At 54.1% G+C, this 18,463-nt stretch overlaps 1 protein-coding gene across 8 annotated transcripts in view; it reads right to left on the minus strand.

Annotated features, from left to right (window-relative positions):
• Positions 1-18,463, minus strand: part of PACS2 (phosphofurin acidic cluster sorting protein 2) — a 64,950-nt gene that overhangs the window by 22,304 nt on the left and 24,183 nt on the right. For all 8 annotated transcript variants that reach the window (XR_015149335.1, XR_015149334.1, XR_015149336.1 and 5 more), the window contains 4 exons: positions 5,416-5,503; positions 2,622-2,711; positions 1,207-1,332; positions 83-245 (listed from right to left, as the gene is read on the minus strand). Coding sequence is in view for 4 of the 8 variants with exons in the window: in XM_086362646.1 (XP_086218772.1) it covers positions 83-245; positions 1,207-1,332; positions 2,622-2,711; positions 5,416-5,503 (467 nt within the window). In the remaining 4 variants the exon portion in view is untranslated. The remainder of the gene's footprint in view (positions 1-82; positions 246-1,206; positions 1,333-2,621; positions 2,712-5,415; positions 5,504-18,463) is intronic.

An 18,463-nucleotide genomic window follows, 5' to 3' on the forward strand; every position in this document is an offset into this window, starting at 1 on the left:
ACCTCCCCAGCTCCCCACGCCTGCAGGCTCATAGCCGGGAGGTGGCGTCCATGGCAGAGAGGCGGCCCAAGGTGGCACTCACCGGTGGACTTGGCCTTGGGGCCGGCCTGCATGGCGCTGTCCTCGTGGTCGATGGGCTGGCTGGACAGCGAGAAGATCCAGATCTCAGCCACCTTGACCGCGGCCTCCTTGATGTTGCTGCAGAGGCTCAGCACCTGCCCGCCCTCCGCCGGCTGTTGCAGCACCTGCGGGGGCGCGGCTCTGGAGACCCTGCTGGCCCACGCCGGGGGCACACGCGGGGCTCCGCCAGGCCTTCCTCTCGGCAGCGACCAGAGGGGCCGTGGTCAGCCAGGCAAGCATGGGGGCAGGGGGCGCACAGGGCAGGAGGACAAGAGGGCACGGAGCCAGTGGCCGGGCCACGAGGGAGCTGTCACATCAAGCGGGGCAGTCGGTGCCAGGCCCAGTCCCCGAGCGCTGAAGGCCCCCCAGCGCCGAAGGCCGTCGAGGAGAAGCGGCGTGGCAGCAGGCAGCGTGTGAAGCCCCAGGGCCAGCCCAGATGGGGCCCGAGCCTCAGGACTCAATGCCAGGGACCAGGCCCTGGGGGGCCAAGGAGGACAGGCCCCTGTGTGAGCCGGAGCTCTGGTGCCACAGAGCAGATACCCCCTGGGTTTGGCCCAACAGGACGGGGAAGCCCTGGGGCTGCTCTGATCACGAGAGAATCAAGCAGACCTCTCTCTGGGCAGCAGAGCCCCCCACCCCCGCCTGGCACCAGCCTATGCCCCCCACCAGGACCCCAGGTGCCCAAGCAGTTCACTGGACGGGCCTTGTCAGGACAAGCCAGCGAATGAATGCCTCCACGTTTTAGAAGCTGTTTCTGCGGTCATTTGATCAAATCCAGCCTAATGCTGGAGTTTTAGGGACCAGATTATTTTTTAATTTGGGGGACTCAGCTGGGGCGGCCAGCTCTTTCGTCAAGGAAGAAAATGAGGCTTTTGAGAAAAGCAGCGCCTCCTATCACCGTCACCAAAGAAGCCATGTTAACAAAGGGGGCTGGCAACGCCCCTGGCCCACCACCCACCCGGGCAGCCTCCTTCCCGTTGGGCAGGAGGCTCAGGGGGGCAGTGAGGGCGGGGTGCCTGCAGGGACGCGCCCCCACCTGCCCTGCCCACCAGGAGGCACAGGAGGCCATCTGGCCACCGCCCTCACCTCAGCCATGTTGATGGAGCCAGCCGCCAGCGTCTTGTAGCCCAGGATGGTTCGGTTCTTGTACCTCTTTCTTCGCTGCAGCATGATCTGAAGCTTGTTGCCTTCTCTTTTCAGGAAGTGGGGGTACTGCGGGGGAGGGGGGCTACGGTGACACAGACGGCCACGCCCCTCGACACCCACGGATCACGCACCTGAGCCCGGGGGCTCCCGGCCCGCTGGTCATCGCAGGCCGTGGTCACAAGAACGGCCACTGGTGGCAGACATGTGCCACATGGTCAGGCTCTCAGGAGGGGCCCATGCATCTGGGGTAACTACTCAGCGGGGCACCTGCCTGGCGGTCCAGGGCGCCGTGCCCACCCAGCACTCCGGGCCCAGGCGGCCACGCCCGCTCCCAGGACCGGGGCGCTTGTGCACACTGGTGCGCGCCTGTGCACAGGGCAGACGTGCACGTTTCCTCAAGGGTCCCAACTAACAGCCTACTGTAAAAGCCGGGGGCCACGGGCTGCGCTCCACCGGGGCAGAGGTGGAGGGGACACAGCCGCGTCCACGCCCGGGGAGCCACAGGCCCGAAGACAGCGGACCGCACGCTTTGGAAGTTACACTCGACAGGCCTGATTCCTGCGGCATTCCCTGGCGGTCGGGACTCTGGCTCTCACTGCCGAGGGCCTGTGTCAGTCCCTGGTTGGGGAGCTGAGATCCCAGAAGCCACTTGACATGGCCAAATAAATAAATAAAATAAGAATAAGAATAGAACCTGACTCTCCTCACCACCACCCCCACGAAGAAAAGTCAACACAAAACCCAGAAGGCGCCATGGGGCTCGGGCAGTAGCCGGGCTGGCAGGGCTCTCGCAGACTGGCTGCAGCACAGCCCCATCTTACGGCTCACAGCGACAGGGGTTTCTGGGATTTGGAGCCACTGATGCTAATGCAGCAAGTGTGCTCAGCCAGAACTGCACCGGCTGAATGGAAACAACTCGGGTCTTAATTATGCAAAGAGAAGTGGGGGGAGGAGGAGCCTGGGGAATGCTGGCCTGCCCAGCACCCGCCCCCCTGGGAGACCCCTGTTTCACACAGGGTTGGGGGGTCCCGGTCTAAAGCCCACCAGCAGCACAGCCCGGAACACCCGAGGGGTTTGAACTTACAGCGCGGGCTGTCCACAGCCCCACCCCCTCTCCGCCTCCTTTTGTCTGAGATGTCGAGTTGCTTTCTGCCCCTCCCCAACCCGCATCTCTTCTAAACACGGATGAGATGACCGAAGCTGAGCACCTGAATTTTGGCCTCACCACCCTCTCTTCATCTTGGGAATGTGAGGAAAGACTCGACCTAACACCCCAAGCGCGTTTCTAACCCTGGAGAGCCCGCCTCGTGGGAGAGGGGCGGTCCGTGCCGGCACAGGGCGAGGGCGCGGCCCACCTGCAGAGAGAAGGTCAGCGCCAGGTCGGTCTCCACTTGTCCGCTAGGGGGCAGCACGATCTCGTGGGACCGCAGGATCCGCTTGGAGCCCTGGCACAGAACAAGGAAGCCGGACTCAGAAGAGGGCACGTTGCAGCGAAACGGCAAAGGCCAGAGTCAGTTCATTTCAAAGTGTCAGCGGAAGAGCTGCCGACGGGGAGGGGGCGGGAGGCCTGAGCATGTGACTCCCAAAGGCACCACCGGGGGTTTATCCCCAGCCTTAAAACAGCCCGCATCCTTTGACCTTCTTCGAACTGCGGTCCTGGAGAAGACTCTGGAGAGTCCCTTGGACATCAAGGAGATCAAACCAGTCAATCTTAAAGGAAATCAACCCTGAATATTCATTGAAGGACTGATGCTGAAGCTCCAATACTTTGGCCACCTGATGCAAAGAACTGACTCATTAGAAAAGACCCTGGTGCTGGGAAAGACTGAAGGCAGGACGAGAAGCGGACACCAGAGGATGAGATGGTTGGATGGCATCACTGACTTGATGGATTTGAGTTTGAGCAAGCTCTGGGAGAGAGTGAGGGACAGGGAAGCCTGGCGTGCTGCAGCCCATCGGGTCACAAAGGGTTGGACACGACTGAGCAACTGGACAACCTCCTCTACAGGTTTGTCCCAGCGCCTGAGGAGCCGAGACTGAGATGGGTCACGGCCAAGCTCCCTGCACTCGCGGGATGAACATGAAGGTGGATGAGCAGATGTGCGAGAGGCCACGTGTCCCCAGGAAGGCAGAACCATGATGGGTGTCCTCCCCCGACTCCCACAGCAGAATGGGTGAGGTGGTCAATGACTGAAGCCCAGCAGCACATCCGCAGGACGGGGAGGGCAGCACCAGCCGGAACCAGACCCGGGGACCCAGGGATGGAGGCAGAGACAGACCCGGTGGGTAGCACACTAGGGAGCCTGCAGGCTGGCCGGGAAGGTGAGAGTGAAAGTCACTCAGTCATGTCCTACTCCTTGCGAGCCCACAGACCCTACAGTCCATGGAATTCTCCAGGCCAGAACACTGGTGTGGGTAGCCTTTCCCTTCTTCAGGGGATCTTCCCGACCGAGGGATCGAACCCAGGTCTCCTGCATTGTAGGCGGATTTCTTTACTGGCTGAGCCACCAGGGAGGCCCCTGACAGGAAAAGCTATTCACTAAATGGCCACAATAACGTGGACAGATGGTCCGCAGAGAACACCCAGTCCCGACCTCAAACCTTGGCCCAGATGAAGTTCCAAATGGATTAAAGATGTTCACCATAGGATCATCTTAAAAACAGCTGTCCCAATGCAGACAGCCTCGGGAGCTTGCTCCACTGAGTGCAGGAAGCAGACACAGCGGGACTAGCTCAGCCCCGCGTCCGGGGAGCACCGCGAGGAGACAGGCTCACAGGGCTGGGCGGGCGAGCAGAGGTCACCCCGCGGCTGACATCGGCTCCCCAGCGTGCAACCGGGACAAGGGGTGCAGAGACGGGTGAGGGCGGGAGCAGGTGCTGGCCCCGGAGAAGATGCTGACAGAGCCGCAGCGGGAGGGCACCGCGCCAGGCTCACAGGGAGGACACCCCCGTGGCCTGGCACTCCCCACCCCTGGCCTCGCCCCTGTGTCCATCACAGCCATGCCCCCAAGCTCCCTGTACTCCTGAGCCCGTCTGGGTCAGGCCCTCAACTGACAGGCCTGTGCCAGGTGAAGAGGAGTCCCAGCAAGGACGCGGGCAGGGGCAGCAGCGACCACAGTGGTCAGCCGGTGGGGCAGCTCATGTGCCCTGAGGGCCTGGGGGTGGCAGATGAGCCGGGAGCAGACTGAAAGGCAGGCGACCCAGCGGGACGGGAGGCCCGAGGATAAGCCAGGGAGGACGCCGCGTGGGGTCAGGCCGGCAACGCGGGCGCCGAGGTGAGCTGGCAGGACGGGCGAGGCGGCTGCGAGGGGGCCTGGGCCTGCCAGGGGCCAAGTGTTCCGTAGGGACAGGGTCCAGGCGGGACCACGGGGAGGGCAGCTGGAGGGACGGGGCCCCAGCGGGGGGGGGGGGGTCGGCTGTGTCAGAGGTCAGTGGCGCGGGTATCGGGGGCCAGGAAGGGTCCATCCCCTTGCTCTGACCCAGAGAGGTTCCCGGGCCAGGGGGCCCCGAGCAGACCGGGCCACCCGTGGGCCGGCGGGGCCGGTTCCTGCGTGGGCATTGCCCCCTGAACTGGGAGTGCCACTGCCCCTCGGGCCAGGAGCCTTTCCTTGGATGCCAGGCTCTCCTCCCCAGGCCCTGGGCTCCACACTGACCTCCAGTCTGGAGGGCGGCCTGGCCCCGAGCCCCCGAGGTGCTCCCGGTGGTCCCGTCGGGAGGCCCTGCAGACCCTCAGGGTCAGAGTGCTCAGGTCGGCTGCAAACACGGGCACCAGCAGCCCGGGGTCGGGGGGTGAGGCCGGACTCCACCCTGAGGGGCTAACCCTCCGAGGTCCTCAGAAGACAGGCCACACCGGGGATGTGCCCCCTTCAAGGAGCTGCCCGTGGGCACCCATGAGCCACGCTGGGGCAGGAGGGGCCATGGTGGTGGGCCCAGCACAGCCCCCGCCGCAGGGTCTGCAAAGGGCCGAGAGCCACCCTGAGAGTGGACTCGGGACCCGGCCCCCTCAGAGGGCCAGGGGCCCCACGGGGCTAACAGGACCCCTCCTCCAGGGCGGCCAGGCGGGGGTCTGCACAGGGGAGGGCCCCGTCTGCTCCCCAGGCAGCAAGCACACCCGCAGTGCCCCGGGGCGGCGCCAGAGGGAACCCTCACCTGCATCTTGACGGCAATCACCACGGAGATGAGCTCCTTCTCCAGCTCCTTGAAGACCACCAGCTTCTTCAAGGTCAGGCTGCACAACCTGCCAGAGCACAGGCAGGCTCAGTGGCGGCCGCGCGCGGACGCCCCGCAGGCCCCCACACCCTGGTCCCACCCCGTGGGCCTCCAGCACCCCGGTCACTCGTGGAGAGCGGCGGCCGTGCGCGTGGACGCCCCCGCGCCCACCCCGCGGGCCCCCAGCACCCCGGTCACTCGAGGAGAGCCGCGGCCGTGCGCGCGGACGCCCCCACACCCTGGTCCCACCCCGTGGGCCCCCAGCACCCCGGTCACTCGTGGAGAGCGGCGGCCGTGCGCGTGGACGCCCCCGCGCCCACCCTGCAGGCCCCCACACCCCGGTCACTCGTGGAGACGGGCCTCGCGCCTCCCGGGGCTCCGCCCAGGCCCCGCCAGGCCGCGGAGGCTGTTGGACCAAGCCCCCCCCTGCAGAGGGTCCACAGACGGGCAGGGCAGAGAGCCGGCAAAGACACAGACCGGGGAGCCCCCAGGGACGCACTCCCAGCTGCAGGATTCCGGGGACCTGCTCTCAGGGTTCACCTGGGCCCCGCCCTCTCCTCTGTAGGGTCCCGCCCGCCCCAGCTGTCTGCATGGAGATGCTTCCGCCCTCCACCCGGTGCACAGGCGCCAAGAGGCAGACACGAGGCCTCCCCGGCAGCAAATTCTCCAACTGCGCGCCCCAGCGTGGAGACTCCGCGCGCCCACAGGCCCTGCCGCTCCGCAGTGAGGTGGAGGCCTCCCCGGCAGCAAATTCTCCAACTGCGCGCCCCAGCGTGGAGACTCCGCGCGCCCACAGGCCCTGCCGCTCCGCAGTGAGGTGGGGACCCCAGCAGGACCCCGCACGTGGCAGGGCCCCCCTCGCAGCCCCCAGCCCAGCCCGTCCACCCACGGGGGCTGCTCTGACTGTGCAGGGCCAGGGAAAAAGCTAGAGAAGGAGACTCACGAAAGGAGTTAACGTTCACCACAACAGACCACATCCTGGGCAATGAAGCAACGCTCCACACACACGTTAAAGAACCAGAATCACATACTCTATGTCCTCTGACAAGAATGGAGTTAGCTAGAAATCAGCTATGGGAAGATGACTGGAACACATCAGCTACTTGGGAAACGACCACACACTGCTAAATCACCAGCAGGACACAAAGGAGGCTGGAAGGACATTGGACACATTTTGTGTGGATGAAAGGGACAAACACAGTGTCAGGGACTGTGGGACGCGGCTAACGCGGTGCTGAGAGGAGAGCTCACAGCGTTCAGTGCTTACAGGAGGAAAGAAAGACACTCTCCAGGGCACGATCCAAGCTTCACCTTACAACACTAGGAAACGAGCAAATTAAGCCCAAAGTGAGAAGGCAGGAAATGAGGAGAATAAAAGCAGAACAAGGAAACTGAAAACAAAGACACAATTAGAAAAAAATAAACCCACATCTGGGTCTTTGGAAAGAGCAAGAGACTTGATTAAAAACTCTAGGAACACAAAAGAAATAAAAGTGAAGTCACTCAGTTGTGTCCGACCCTTTGTGGCCCCTTGGACGGCAGCCCACCAGGCTCCTCAGTCCATGGAATTCTCCAGGCAAGAACACTGGAGTGGGCTGCCATTTCCTTCTCCAGGGGATCTTCCCGACCCAGGGATCGAACCTGGGTCTCCTGCATTGCAGGCAAGGAGAGATAAGAAAACCTTCCTCCATGATCAATGCAAAGAAACAGAGGAAAACAACAGAATGGCAAAGACTAGAAGTCTCCAAGAAAATTAGAGATACCAGGGGACTATTTCATGCAAAGATGGGCTTGATAAAGGACAGAAATGGTACGGACCTAATAGAAGCAGAAGATATCAAGAAGAGATGGCAAGAATACACAGAAGAACTGTACAAAAAAGAGCTTCATGACCCAGATAACCACAATGGTATGATCACTCACCTAGAGCCAGATATCCTGGAATGCGAAGTCAAGTGGGCCTTAGGAAGTGTCACCACAAACAAAGCTACTGGAGGTGATGGGATTCCAGTTTACCTATTTCAAACCCTAAAAGATGATGTTGTGAAAGTGCTGCACTCAATATGCCAGAAAATTTTAAAAACTCAGCAGTGGCCACAGCACTGGAAAAGGTCAGTTTTCATTCCAATCCCAAAGAAAGGCAATACTAAAGAATGCTCAAACTACCGCACAATTGCACTCATCTCACACACTAGCAAAGTAATGCTCAAAAATCCTCCAAGCCAGGCTTCAACAGTACATGAACCGTGAACTTCCAGATGTTTAAGCTGGATTTAGAAAAGACAGAGGAACCAGAGATCAAACTGCCAACATCTGCTGGATCATAGAAAAGCAAGAGAGTTCCATAAAAACATCTACTTCTGCTTTATTGACTAACACCAAAGCCTTTGACTGTGTGGATCACAACAAACTCTGGAAAATTCTTCAAGAGATGGGAATACCAGACAACCTGACCTGCCTCCTGAGAAATCTGTATGCAGGTCAAGAAGCAACAGTTAGACGTGGACATGAAACACTAGACTGGTTCCAAATCGGGAAAGGAGTACATCAAGGCTGTATATTGTCACCCTGCTTATTTAACTTATATGCAGAGTACATCATAAGAAACGCTCGGCTAGATGAAGCACAAGCTGGAATCAAGACTGCGGGGAGAAATTTCAATAACCTCAGATATGCAGATGACACCACGCTAATGGCAGAAAGCGAAGAACTAATGAGCCTCTTGATGAAAGTGAAAGAGGAGAGTGAAAAAGTGGCTTAAATCTCAACATTCAGAAAACTAAGATCATAGCATCTGGTCCCATCATTTCATGGCAAATAGACAGGGAAATAGTGGAAACAGTGACAGACTTTATTTTTGGGCTCCAAAATCACTGCAGATGGTAATTGCAGCTATGAAATTAAAAGATGCTGTCTCCTTGGAAGAAAAGCTATGACCAATCTAGACAGCATATTAAAAAGCAGAGACATTATTTTGCCAACAAAGGTCCGTCCAGTCAAAACTATGGTTTTTCCAATAGTCGTTTATGGATGTTAGAGTTAGACTATAAAGAAAGCTGAGCACCGAAGAATTGATGCTTTTGAACTGTGGTGTTGGAGAAGACTCTTGAGAGTCCCTTGGACTGCAAGAAAGTCCAACCAGTCCATCCTAAAGGAGATCAGTCCTGGGTGTTCTTTGGAAGGACTGATGCTAAAGCTGAAAACTCCAATACTTTGGCCACCTCATGTGAAGAACTGACTCATTGGAAAAAACCCTGATGCTGGGAAAGATTGAAGGCAGGAGGAGAAGGGGACGACAGAGGATGAGATGGTTGGATGGCATCACCGACTCGATGGACATGAGTTTGAGCAAGCTCTGGGAGTTGGTGATGGACAGGGAGGCCTGGCGTGCTGCAGTCCATGGCGTCGCAAAGAGTCGGACATGACTGAGCTGAATCTGTGAAGCAGGAATAGATGAGAACCCCTTCCACGTGATAAAGAGCATGTCCAAAGGCCTCCAGCAAACATCATGCTGGACGGTGAGAGACGGCATATTCTCCCCTAAGGCTGGGAGCGAGGCCAAGCGCGTCCTCGCAGCACTGCCACTCCACACAGCACCGAAGGCCTGCCCAGGGCGAGGGAGGTGAGGCGGAGGGTAGGGTCGTTATGTAGAATGTCCCAAGGAATGTGGGAGAATGTGGAAACAAGCTCCAGGAACTACTGAGGTTACCAACATGGAAAGCAGCGCAGTTCCATATACGAGCAACGAGCAACGGAGTCAGTGTGTAAAAAACCTTGCATTTACAAAAAAAAGAAATACCTAAATCTAATACAGTAAACGCTGGGTCTGCATGTTAGGCACTCCCAACTGCTGTCAGGGCCCCTGCCGGGCTCAGGACATTCGTTCTCCCCAAACGAGACCGCAGATGTGGCCCCAGGTGCAGTTCCAGTGAAGTCCCCGTGAGGCTTTTTTATAATTACTAGTTAAGTAACTTTTCAATGTATATGGAAAGGTGAAGGAACTAAAACAATCGAAATAATTTTGAAAAAGGAAAGCAGAAACAAACAAATGGGGCCTGATTAAACTTAAAAGCTTTTGCAGAGGAAACCACCGACGAAACAAGCGACAACCTGTGGGGCGGCAGAAAATACTTACAAACGATGCAACCAAGAGGGCTTAACTTCCAAAATACACAAACAGCTCAGACACCTCAGCACTGAGAAAACAACCAATCTGATTAAAAATGAGCAGAAGACCTCAACAGACATTTCTCCAAAGACATCCAGACGGACGACAGCCGTGAGGAGACTCAGCGGCCCCGACCGTCAGGGAAACGCGAGTCTAAGCCTGGAGGAGGCGCCGCCTCCCACCGTCTGAAAGGCCACCGTCAGAACGTCTACATCAGACACGCTGAAGAGCACGTGGAGAAAGGGAGCCTGCCTGCACTGGTGGCGGGAAGGAAAGCCGGTGAAGTTACCAAGGAAAATGGAACGGAGGTTCCTCAAAAACCAAAAACAGAGCTATCGTGTGAGCATGGAACCCACTCCCGGGCATGTACTGGTTGGAGACAAAACTACTAACTTGAAACGATACATGTATCCCAGTTTTCACAGCAGCATTCTTGACAACTGCCAAGGCATGAAAGCAATGAAGGAGGCCATCAGCAGACGCATGGATAAAGAGGGCCTGGCGTGTGTGTGTGTGTGTGTGTGTGTGTGTGTGTGTGTGTTCGTGTGTGCGCGCGCGCGTAAAGCGCAACATTACCAGGCCATAAAAAGGAATGAAATTCTGCCACTTACAACTCTGGGGGACCTAGAAATAAGTCGGACAGAGAAAAACAAAATACTCCAGGTATCACGTATATGTGAAATCTAAAAAATAACATAAATGAATGTACAGAGCAGAACAGAAACAGATTCAGCTAGAACACACCAGTGGTTACCAGTGGGGCAGCAGCAGGGGGAGGGCTGAGACAGGAGGGCACTCGGAGGCACAAACCGGCAGGCATAAAGGAGACAAGTTAGAAGGATGCGCTGTACGGGGGAGCAGAGCCAGCACCTTACAGCAACTTTAAACGGAGTTTAATCTGTGACACTATTGAATCGCTATGCTGAAACTAATATGATAATGTAAGTCAACTGTACTTCAGTAGAAAACAGTGACTTTGAAAAAGAAAAACAGCGTAGTCGGGCACGTCTCACCCCGACACGGAGACTTGCTCTAAACCGACAGCTCAACACAACATGCTGCTGGCCAAGGGCGGGCGCGTGGAGCGACAGAGCAAGCCCAGTGAACGGGACGGCGTCAGCACGCAGACCTCTGCTCTGTGAAAAGCCCTCTCAAGGGCACAAGAAGACAAGATAAGAGTCGGAGAAAATACTTGCAAATCACATTTTCGACAAAGGGTTTTATCTGGAATGTGTAAAGAATGCTCAAATCTCAATAATGTGAAAATAGTCCAGTGAAAACGGGCAAAACATTTTAACAGACTCTTCACCAAAAAAGCCATGTGGCTAATAAACAAGCACATTAGAACATGCTCTACCTTATTAGCTGTTGCTGTTTACTCGCTAAGTTGTGTCTGACTCTTCTGCAACCCCATGGACTAGAGCCCTCCAGCCTCCTCTGCTGTGGAATTCTCCACACAAGAGTACTTGGCTTGTAAAGAATGGAGTGGGTTGCCATTTCCTTCTCCAGGGGATCTTCCCAACCCAGGAGTTGAACTCACGTCTCCTGCGTGGCAAGTGGATTCTTTACCCCTGGCCACCCGGGAAGTCCCTATTAGTTATCAGGGAGATGCAAATTAAAGCCAGAGTGAGACGCCACACACCCGTTACAGCAGGGAAACAAGATCCAAAGGCCCGCTGCTGGGGAGTCGGTGGAGAGGCGGGGCCGTGACCCTGCAGGTGGAGGGCCTGGGGGCATCGACCCCCAACCCCACTGCTGGGAATCCACCCACGGACTCAGACATGAACATCCACAGCAGCTGAGTTCACCATCACCCCAGACTAGAAACCGAGACATCCCTCAAAGCCACTGGGCCATCCACACCGGGGAGTGCCCCTGGGGAACCGGAGCCCAGGCACCGCCAAGGGCACTCGAGTTCAGGGAAACACACACACGCATGGTGTGGAAGGGAAGCCAGAGGCGCCAGCGCGCAGAGGGCCCGCCCTGCATCTGCCCACGTGTGTGCCTTCACGGGGGGCAGGCGGAGGGTGCAGGGCAAAGAGCAGCAGGGGCGTCGCGAGGCTCGGCTGGGCTGTCCTGACCTGCCTGAGACGGTGACGGGAGTCAGAGTTTGGACAGAAGAGGAGGCAGGGGTTGAATTATCCTGCAGGTATGCTCTTTAAAGTACCTTTTCAAGAGTTAGAAAAACCCAGACCTAAAGGATGTAGCGTGCAGTTGCAAACCAAGCACCTTATTCGGATCCTGCTTTCAATAAATTAATCATTAAAAAGGAGGGAGGAGGGTTCAGGATGGGGAACACATGTATACCTGTGGCGGATTCATTTTGATATTTGGCAAAACTAATACAATTATGTAAAGTTTAAAAATAAAATAATAAAAAAAAAACTCAACATTCAGAAAACTAAAAAAATAAAAAATAAAACAAAACACTTCCTAGCCCTTATCTGGGGGTGGGGGCCTCAGGGTCTCAATCTCCTTTCAGGGCTTTCTAGAAGCCGACATCCCTCATGCCATGTGTGGCTGGGGAGGGGTGAATCCCGTGTTCAGAGACCGCAGAGTGGAGGTCACCCTCCAGAAAGCAGAGCCGGGCACCCACAAGGCCGTCTGCCCCTCACAGAAAGGGCTCACGGGGCTCAAGCACGGTGGCCTGCAGGGAGCCCGTCTCAACCCAGGATGGACTCACTTCCTGTGAGGCTCCCAGGTGCCTGTGACACCTGCAGCCACTTGGGATTCTGTGTGTGCACATGTGTGTTCCAAGGCACCTCCAAGCTGATGGGATCCGTGCAAACAGCATTAAAAGAATCAAAGGGTGACCTGCACGGAGACAGAGCCAGACCAACAGAACAAACGCTGCTTGTGTTTTATCCGAGGTTGGCTTTGAGAGACGGGCCTGAGGGCTGGATTACAGGCAGCCCAGGACGAGATTTATTGCATAAGGCTTGGCCCTCAAGGAAATCATGAACAGACACACTGCGAAATCCCCACAAACAGTGACTCACCACGACCTAGGACCGTTATCCCGTAAAGCACTCTGCATTGTAAACAGTAGGTTCACAGGACCCTAAAGGGAGCCCAGCGGGTCTCGCCCTCCCTGTAAACAGCAGTCCCCAGGCTTTTTGGCACGAGGCACTGGTTTCCTGGAAGACCTTTTTTTTTCACGGACTAGGGTGGGGGGGGTGGTTTCAGCCTGATTCAAGAGCTTTGTATTTATCATGCACTCACTATTATTACATCAGCTCCACTGCGCATCACCAGGCATGAGATCCCGGAGGCTGGGAACTCCTGCTGCAAAACGTGAAAACCTGCTCCTTCCACGTGAGGGGGGCCTTGCTCACAGTCAGAGTTCCCTCTGCTCTGCTTGTGTGTGCACAGCCAAGCTCCACACCTGACCCAGGGAAGCAAGGGTCTGGTCTGTCTTCTAAATCAGAGAAAAGCTAGAGTGAAGCCACAAAACCCACACCGACAAAGACGAACCAGCGCTCTCCACGGTAGCTGCAGACGTCCTTAGAGAAGCACTGACGAGGCGCCCGTCACCACGGAAATCCAGTGTGCTCTTCCTGCCCACCCACCGCCTGGAGGAAGGCTCTCCTTCCAGGAGGCTGCCAGCTGCCCCTTGATAACAGACCCCGCCCCCATGCCAGCTGGGTGCGGGCCTCCTGGCCAGCGACCTTGTCCTGCCCCGGGCGGGTGGGCCAGGCCCTGGAGCCGCAGGGATCTCTTTCCGGGTGGCAGGCCCCTTGCTCGCTGTCTCCCACTAGGTGCAACAGCCAGACCCAGGCAACCACACGCCAAGGACGCAGAGGGGCAGCCAGCCCTGGACCAGCCGTCAGCCTGGGAAATAGATGGGGACGTCTCTCCGTCAGAGACGTCAGCTGTGCCCTGACTGGCAGGTCCCAGTCTCACGCCATCTGCACAGACAAGGCGACCCCCATTCACGTTTCTCAAGTCACACTGACCGCCCTGAGTGTGCCCTTGCATCTTGACCTCCCTCCTCAACTCTCAAGAGCCGTGCTCACATGACTCGTGTGCACCTCCCACGCCTGCTGTGGACTTGCTCACTGTAGGGGCACACGGTGTCTTGACCCCCCAAGCCCGTGATGGCCGTTCGGGCTGCTGCAGTGAGCAGACACTACCCGCCCTGGCCATGCCTTCACCTGCCACACGGCACCTTCAGCCTGCAAAGGGCTGCCGGGTCCACTCCGGGCACTCGGAACCTGGGGGGCTGCTGCCAGCTTCTCACTGCGCCTCATTTATTCCAGGTGCAATCATGGGCCTGCGTGCATCACGCCCGTCATCTCCCAGGCGGAGGCCATCATTCGAGTGGGTTTCTCAGATCAGATCCGATCAGTCGCTCAGTCGTGTCGGACTCTTTGCCACCCCATGAATTGCAGCACGCCAGGCCTCCCTGTCCATCACCAACTCCCGGAGTTCACTGAGACTCACGTCCGTTGAGTCAGCGATGCCATCCAGCCATCTCATCCTCTGTCATCCCCTTCTCCTCCTGCCCCCAATCCCTCCCAGCATCAGAGTCTCTTCTAATGAGTCAACTCTTTGCATGAGGTGGCCAAAGTACTGGTGTTTCAGCTTTAGCATCATTCCTTCCAAAGAAATCCCAGGGCTGCTCTCCTTGCAGTCCAAGAGACTCTCAATAGTCTTCTCCAACACCACAGTTCAAAAGCATCAATTCTTCGGCACTCAGCCTTCTTCACAGTCCAACTCTCACATTCATACATGACCACAGGAAAAACCATAGCCTTGACTAGCCGGACCTTTGTTGGCAAAGTAATGTCTCTGCTTTTGAATATGCTATCTAGGATGGTCATAACTTTCCTTCCAAGGAGTAAGCGTCTTTTAATTTCATGGCTGCAGTCACCATCTGTAGTGATTTTGGAGCCCAGAAAAATAAAGTCTGACACTGTTTCCACTGTTTCCCCATCTATTTCCCATGAAGTGGTGGGACCGGATGCCATGATCTTCGTTTTCTGAATGTTGAGCTTTAAGCCAACTTTTTCAGTCTCCGCTTTCACTTTCATCAAGAGGCTTTTAGTTCCTCTTCACTTTCTGCCATAAGAGTGGTGTCATCTGCATATCTGAGGTTACTGATATTTCTCCCGGCAATCTTGATTCCAGGTTGTGCTTCTTCCAGCCCAGTGTTACTCATGATGTACTCTGCATAGAAGTTAAATAAGCAGGGTGACAATATACAGCCTTGACGAACTCCTTTTCCTATTTGGAACCAGTCTGTTGTTCTATGTCCAGTTCTAACTGATGCTTCCTGACCTGCATACAGATTTCTCAAGAAGCAGATCACGTGTTCTGGTATTCCCATCTCTTTCAGAATTTTCCACAGTTTATTGTGATCCACACAGTCAAAGGCTTTGGCATAGTCAATAAAGCTGAAATAGATGTTTTTCTGGAACTCTCTTGCTTTTTCCATGATCCAGCAGATGTTGGCAATTTGATCTCTGGTTCCTCTGCCTTTTCTAAAACCAGCTTGAACATCAGAAAGTTCACGGTTCACATATTGCTGAAGCCTGGCTTGGAGAATTTTGAGCATTACTTTACTAGCGTGTGAGATGAGTGCAATTGTGCAGTAGTTTGAGCATTCTTTGGCATTGCCTTTCTTTGGGATTGGAATGAAAACTGACCTTTTCCAGTCCTGTGGCCACTGCTGAGTTTTCCAAATTTGCTGGCATATTGAGTGAAGCACTTTCACAGCATCAGCTTTCAGGATTTGGAATAGCTCAACTGGAATTCCATCACCTCCACTAGCTTTGTTCGTAGTGATGCTTTCTAAGGCCCACTTGACTTCACATTCCAGGATGTCTGGTCTAGGTCAGTGATCACACCATCGTGATTATCTGGGTCGTGAAGCTCTTTTTTGTACAGTTCTTCTGTGTATTCTTGCCATCTCTTCTTAATATCTTCTGCTTCTGTTAGGTCCATATCATTTCTGTCCTTTATCGAGCTCATCTTTGCATGAAATGTTCCTTTGGTATCTCTGATTTTCTTGAAGAGATCCCTAGTCTTTCCCATTCTGTTGTTTCCCTCTATTTCTTTGCATTGATTGCTGAAGAAGGCTTTCTTATCTCTTCTTGCTATTCTTTGGAACTCTGCATTCAGTTATTTATATCTTTCTGTTTCTCCTTTGATTTTCACGTCTCTTCTTTTCACAGCTATTTGTAAGGCCTCCCCAGCCAGCCATTTTGCTTTTTTGCATTTCTTTTCCATGGGGATGGTCTTGATCCCTGTCTCCTGTACAATGTCAAGAACCTCATTCCATCATTCATCAGGCACTCTATCTATCAGATCTAGGCCCTTAAATCTATTTCTCACTTCCACTGTATAATCATAAGGGATTTGATTTAGGTCATACCTGAATGGTCTAGTGGTTTTCCCCACTTTCTTCAATTTAAGTCTGAATTTGGCAATAAGGAGTTCATGGTCTGAGCCACAGTCAGCTCCTGGTCTTGTTTTTGCTGACTGTATAGAGCTTCTCCATCTTTGGCTGCAAAGAATATAATCAATCTGATTTTGGTGTTGACCATCTGGTGATGTCCATGTATAGAGTCTTCTCTTGTGTTGTTGGAAGAGGATGTTTGTTATGACCAGTGCATTTTCTTGGCAAAATTCTATTAGTCTTTGCCCTGCTTCATTCCGTATTCCAAGGCCAAATTTGCCTGTTACTCCAGGTGTTTCTTGACTTCCTACTTTTGCATTCCAGTCCCCTATAATGAAAAGGACATCTTTTTTGGGTGTTAGTTCTAAAAGGTCTTGTAGGTCTTCATAGAACCGTTCAACTTCAGCTTCTTCAGTGTTACTGGTTGGGGCATAGGCTTGGATTACTGTGATATTGAATGGTTTGCCTTGGAGACGAACAGAGATCATTCTGTCATTTTTGAGATTGCATCCAAGTACTGCATTTCGGACTCTTTTGTTGACCATGATGGCCACTCCATTTCTTCTGAGGGATTCCTGCCCACAGTAGTAGATATAATGGTCTTCTGAGTTAAATTCACCCATTCCAGTCCATTTCAGTTCGCTGATTCCTAGAATGTCGACATTCACTCTTGCCATTTCTTATTTGACCACTTCCAATTTGCCTTGATTCATGGACCTGACATTCCAGGTTCCTATATAATATTGCTCTTTACAGCATCGGACCTTGCTTCTATCACCAGTCACATCCACAGCTGGGTATTGTTTTTGCTTTGGCTCCATCCCTTCATTCTTTCTGGAGTTATTTCTCCACTGATCTCCAGTAGCATATTGGACACCTACTGACCTGGGGAGTTCCTCTTTCAGTATCCTATCATTTTGCCTTTTCATACTGTTCATGGGGTTCTCAAGGCGAGAATACTGGAGTGGTTTGCCATTCCCTTCTCCAGTGGACCACATTCTGTCAAATCTCCCCACCATGACCCGCCCGTCTTGGGTTGCCCCAGGGGCATGGCTTAGTTTCATTGAATTAGACAAGGCTGTGGTCCTAGTGTGATTAGATTGACTAGTTTTCTGTGAGTATGGTTTCAGTGTGTTTGCCCTCTGATGCCCTCTTGCAACACCTACCGTCTTACTTGGGTTTCTCTTACCTTGGGTGTGGGGTATCTCTTCACGGCTGCTCCAGCAAAGCGCAGCCATTGCTCCTTACCTTGGACGAGGGTATCTCCTCACCGCGGCCCTTCCTGACCTTCAACGTGGGATAGCTTCTCTAGGCCCTCCTGTGCCCACACAGCCACGGCTCCTTGGATGTGGGGTTTGTCCTCCCGCCCACCGCCCCTGGCCTCGGGCTTGGGGCGTGGGGTATCTCCTCCTGGCCGCCGCCCCTGACCTCGGACGCGGGGTTTCTAGGAAGTGTTTATTTACATGTCTTATGATTTATGGTTCTTGGATATCATATTCTTCAATTTCACACCGTTCCTCCCAAAGTTTTGTTTTTTTTTTACTCTTTTCACTGAGGTCATTAATCTACATGGAGCTGTTCTGTGTATGGTGTGAGGTAGGGACCTGACTTTATTATTTTCTCTATGGATGCCCACCTATCCCCCAACCAGTTCTGCAAGAGCAAACTCCTTCCTTACAGATTAAAGGCTGTCTCTGAAGATGCGTGTGTTTCCGTGTCTTCCTGTGTCCCAGGGGTCAATCTGTCTATATTTCTGCCAACTGCCTATTGTTTTAATGAGCACAGCTTACTTAAACATCTGCTAAGCAAAACACTTCCTAAACACAAACACATCTCCTTTGTCTTTAAAATTGCTTGTCTGCTTCATATAAACTTCATAACTTGCCAAGTTCAATTCCATTGTGGAATTTTATAAAACTGAATTACATTTAGGGGGAACTGGTAACATCAGGTCATCACAGAGCCTTGGTGCCTCCTTACTCAGGTGCTTTGTGTCCTTGAGTAAGTGGGCAGCCCTTTCTCTGGTGAAAGTCATGCCCTTTGTCCAACTTATCCATGGATAAGCTATTTTTATGCTGTTTTTATGCTTTTTTGCTGTTTTTCTTCGTTTCAAATGTTTGTAAATTTTACCAGGTCTTGCAAGAATTAAGTCAGACCTCATATGAAGTGTTCCAGAGACTGAAAAGATGTTTTCTAAATCGTGACACTGCCCATTTTACAAGGGGAAGAGAACCATGGAAGCCCCCAGGGGAAGCAAAGTGCACGTCTCAGCACTGCTGGTCCTGCATGGCATCTTCTGTCAGCCGGCCTTCCGGAACTGTCACTGGTTCAGACATCTTCTACAGGCTCTTACATTGTCCATTCGAACGATGATGCCATCGCAAATGGCAATGTTGTTTCTTTCGACCCAATCTGATCTG

The sequence above is a fragment of the Bos grunniens genome, chromosome 21 (assembly GCF_055505025.1).
Source record: "Bos grunniens cultivar Pamir isolate PY7600 chromosome 21, Bosgru_T2T1.0, whole genome shotgun sequence".
NCBI lineage: Eukaryota > Metazoa > Chordata > Mammalia > Artiodactyla > Bovidae > Bos > Bos grunniens.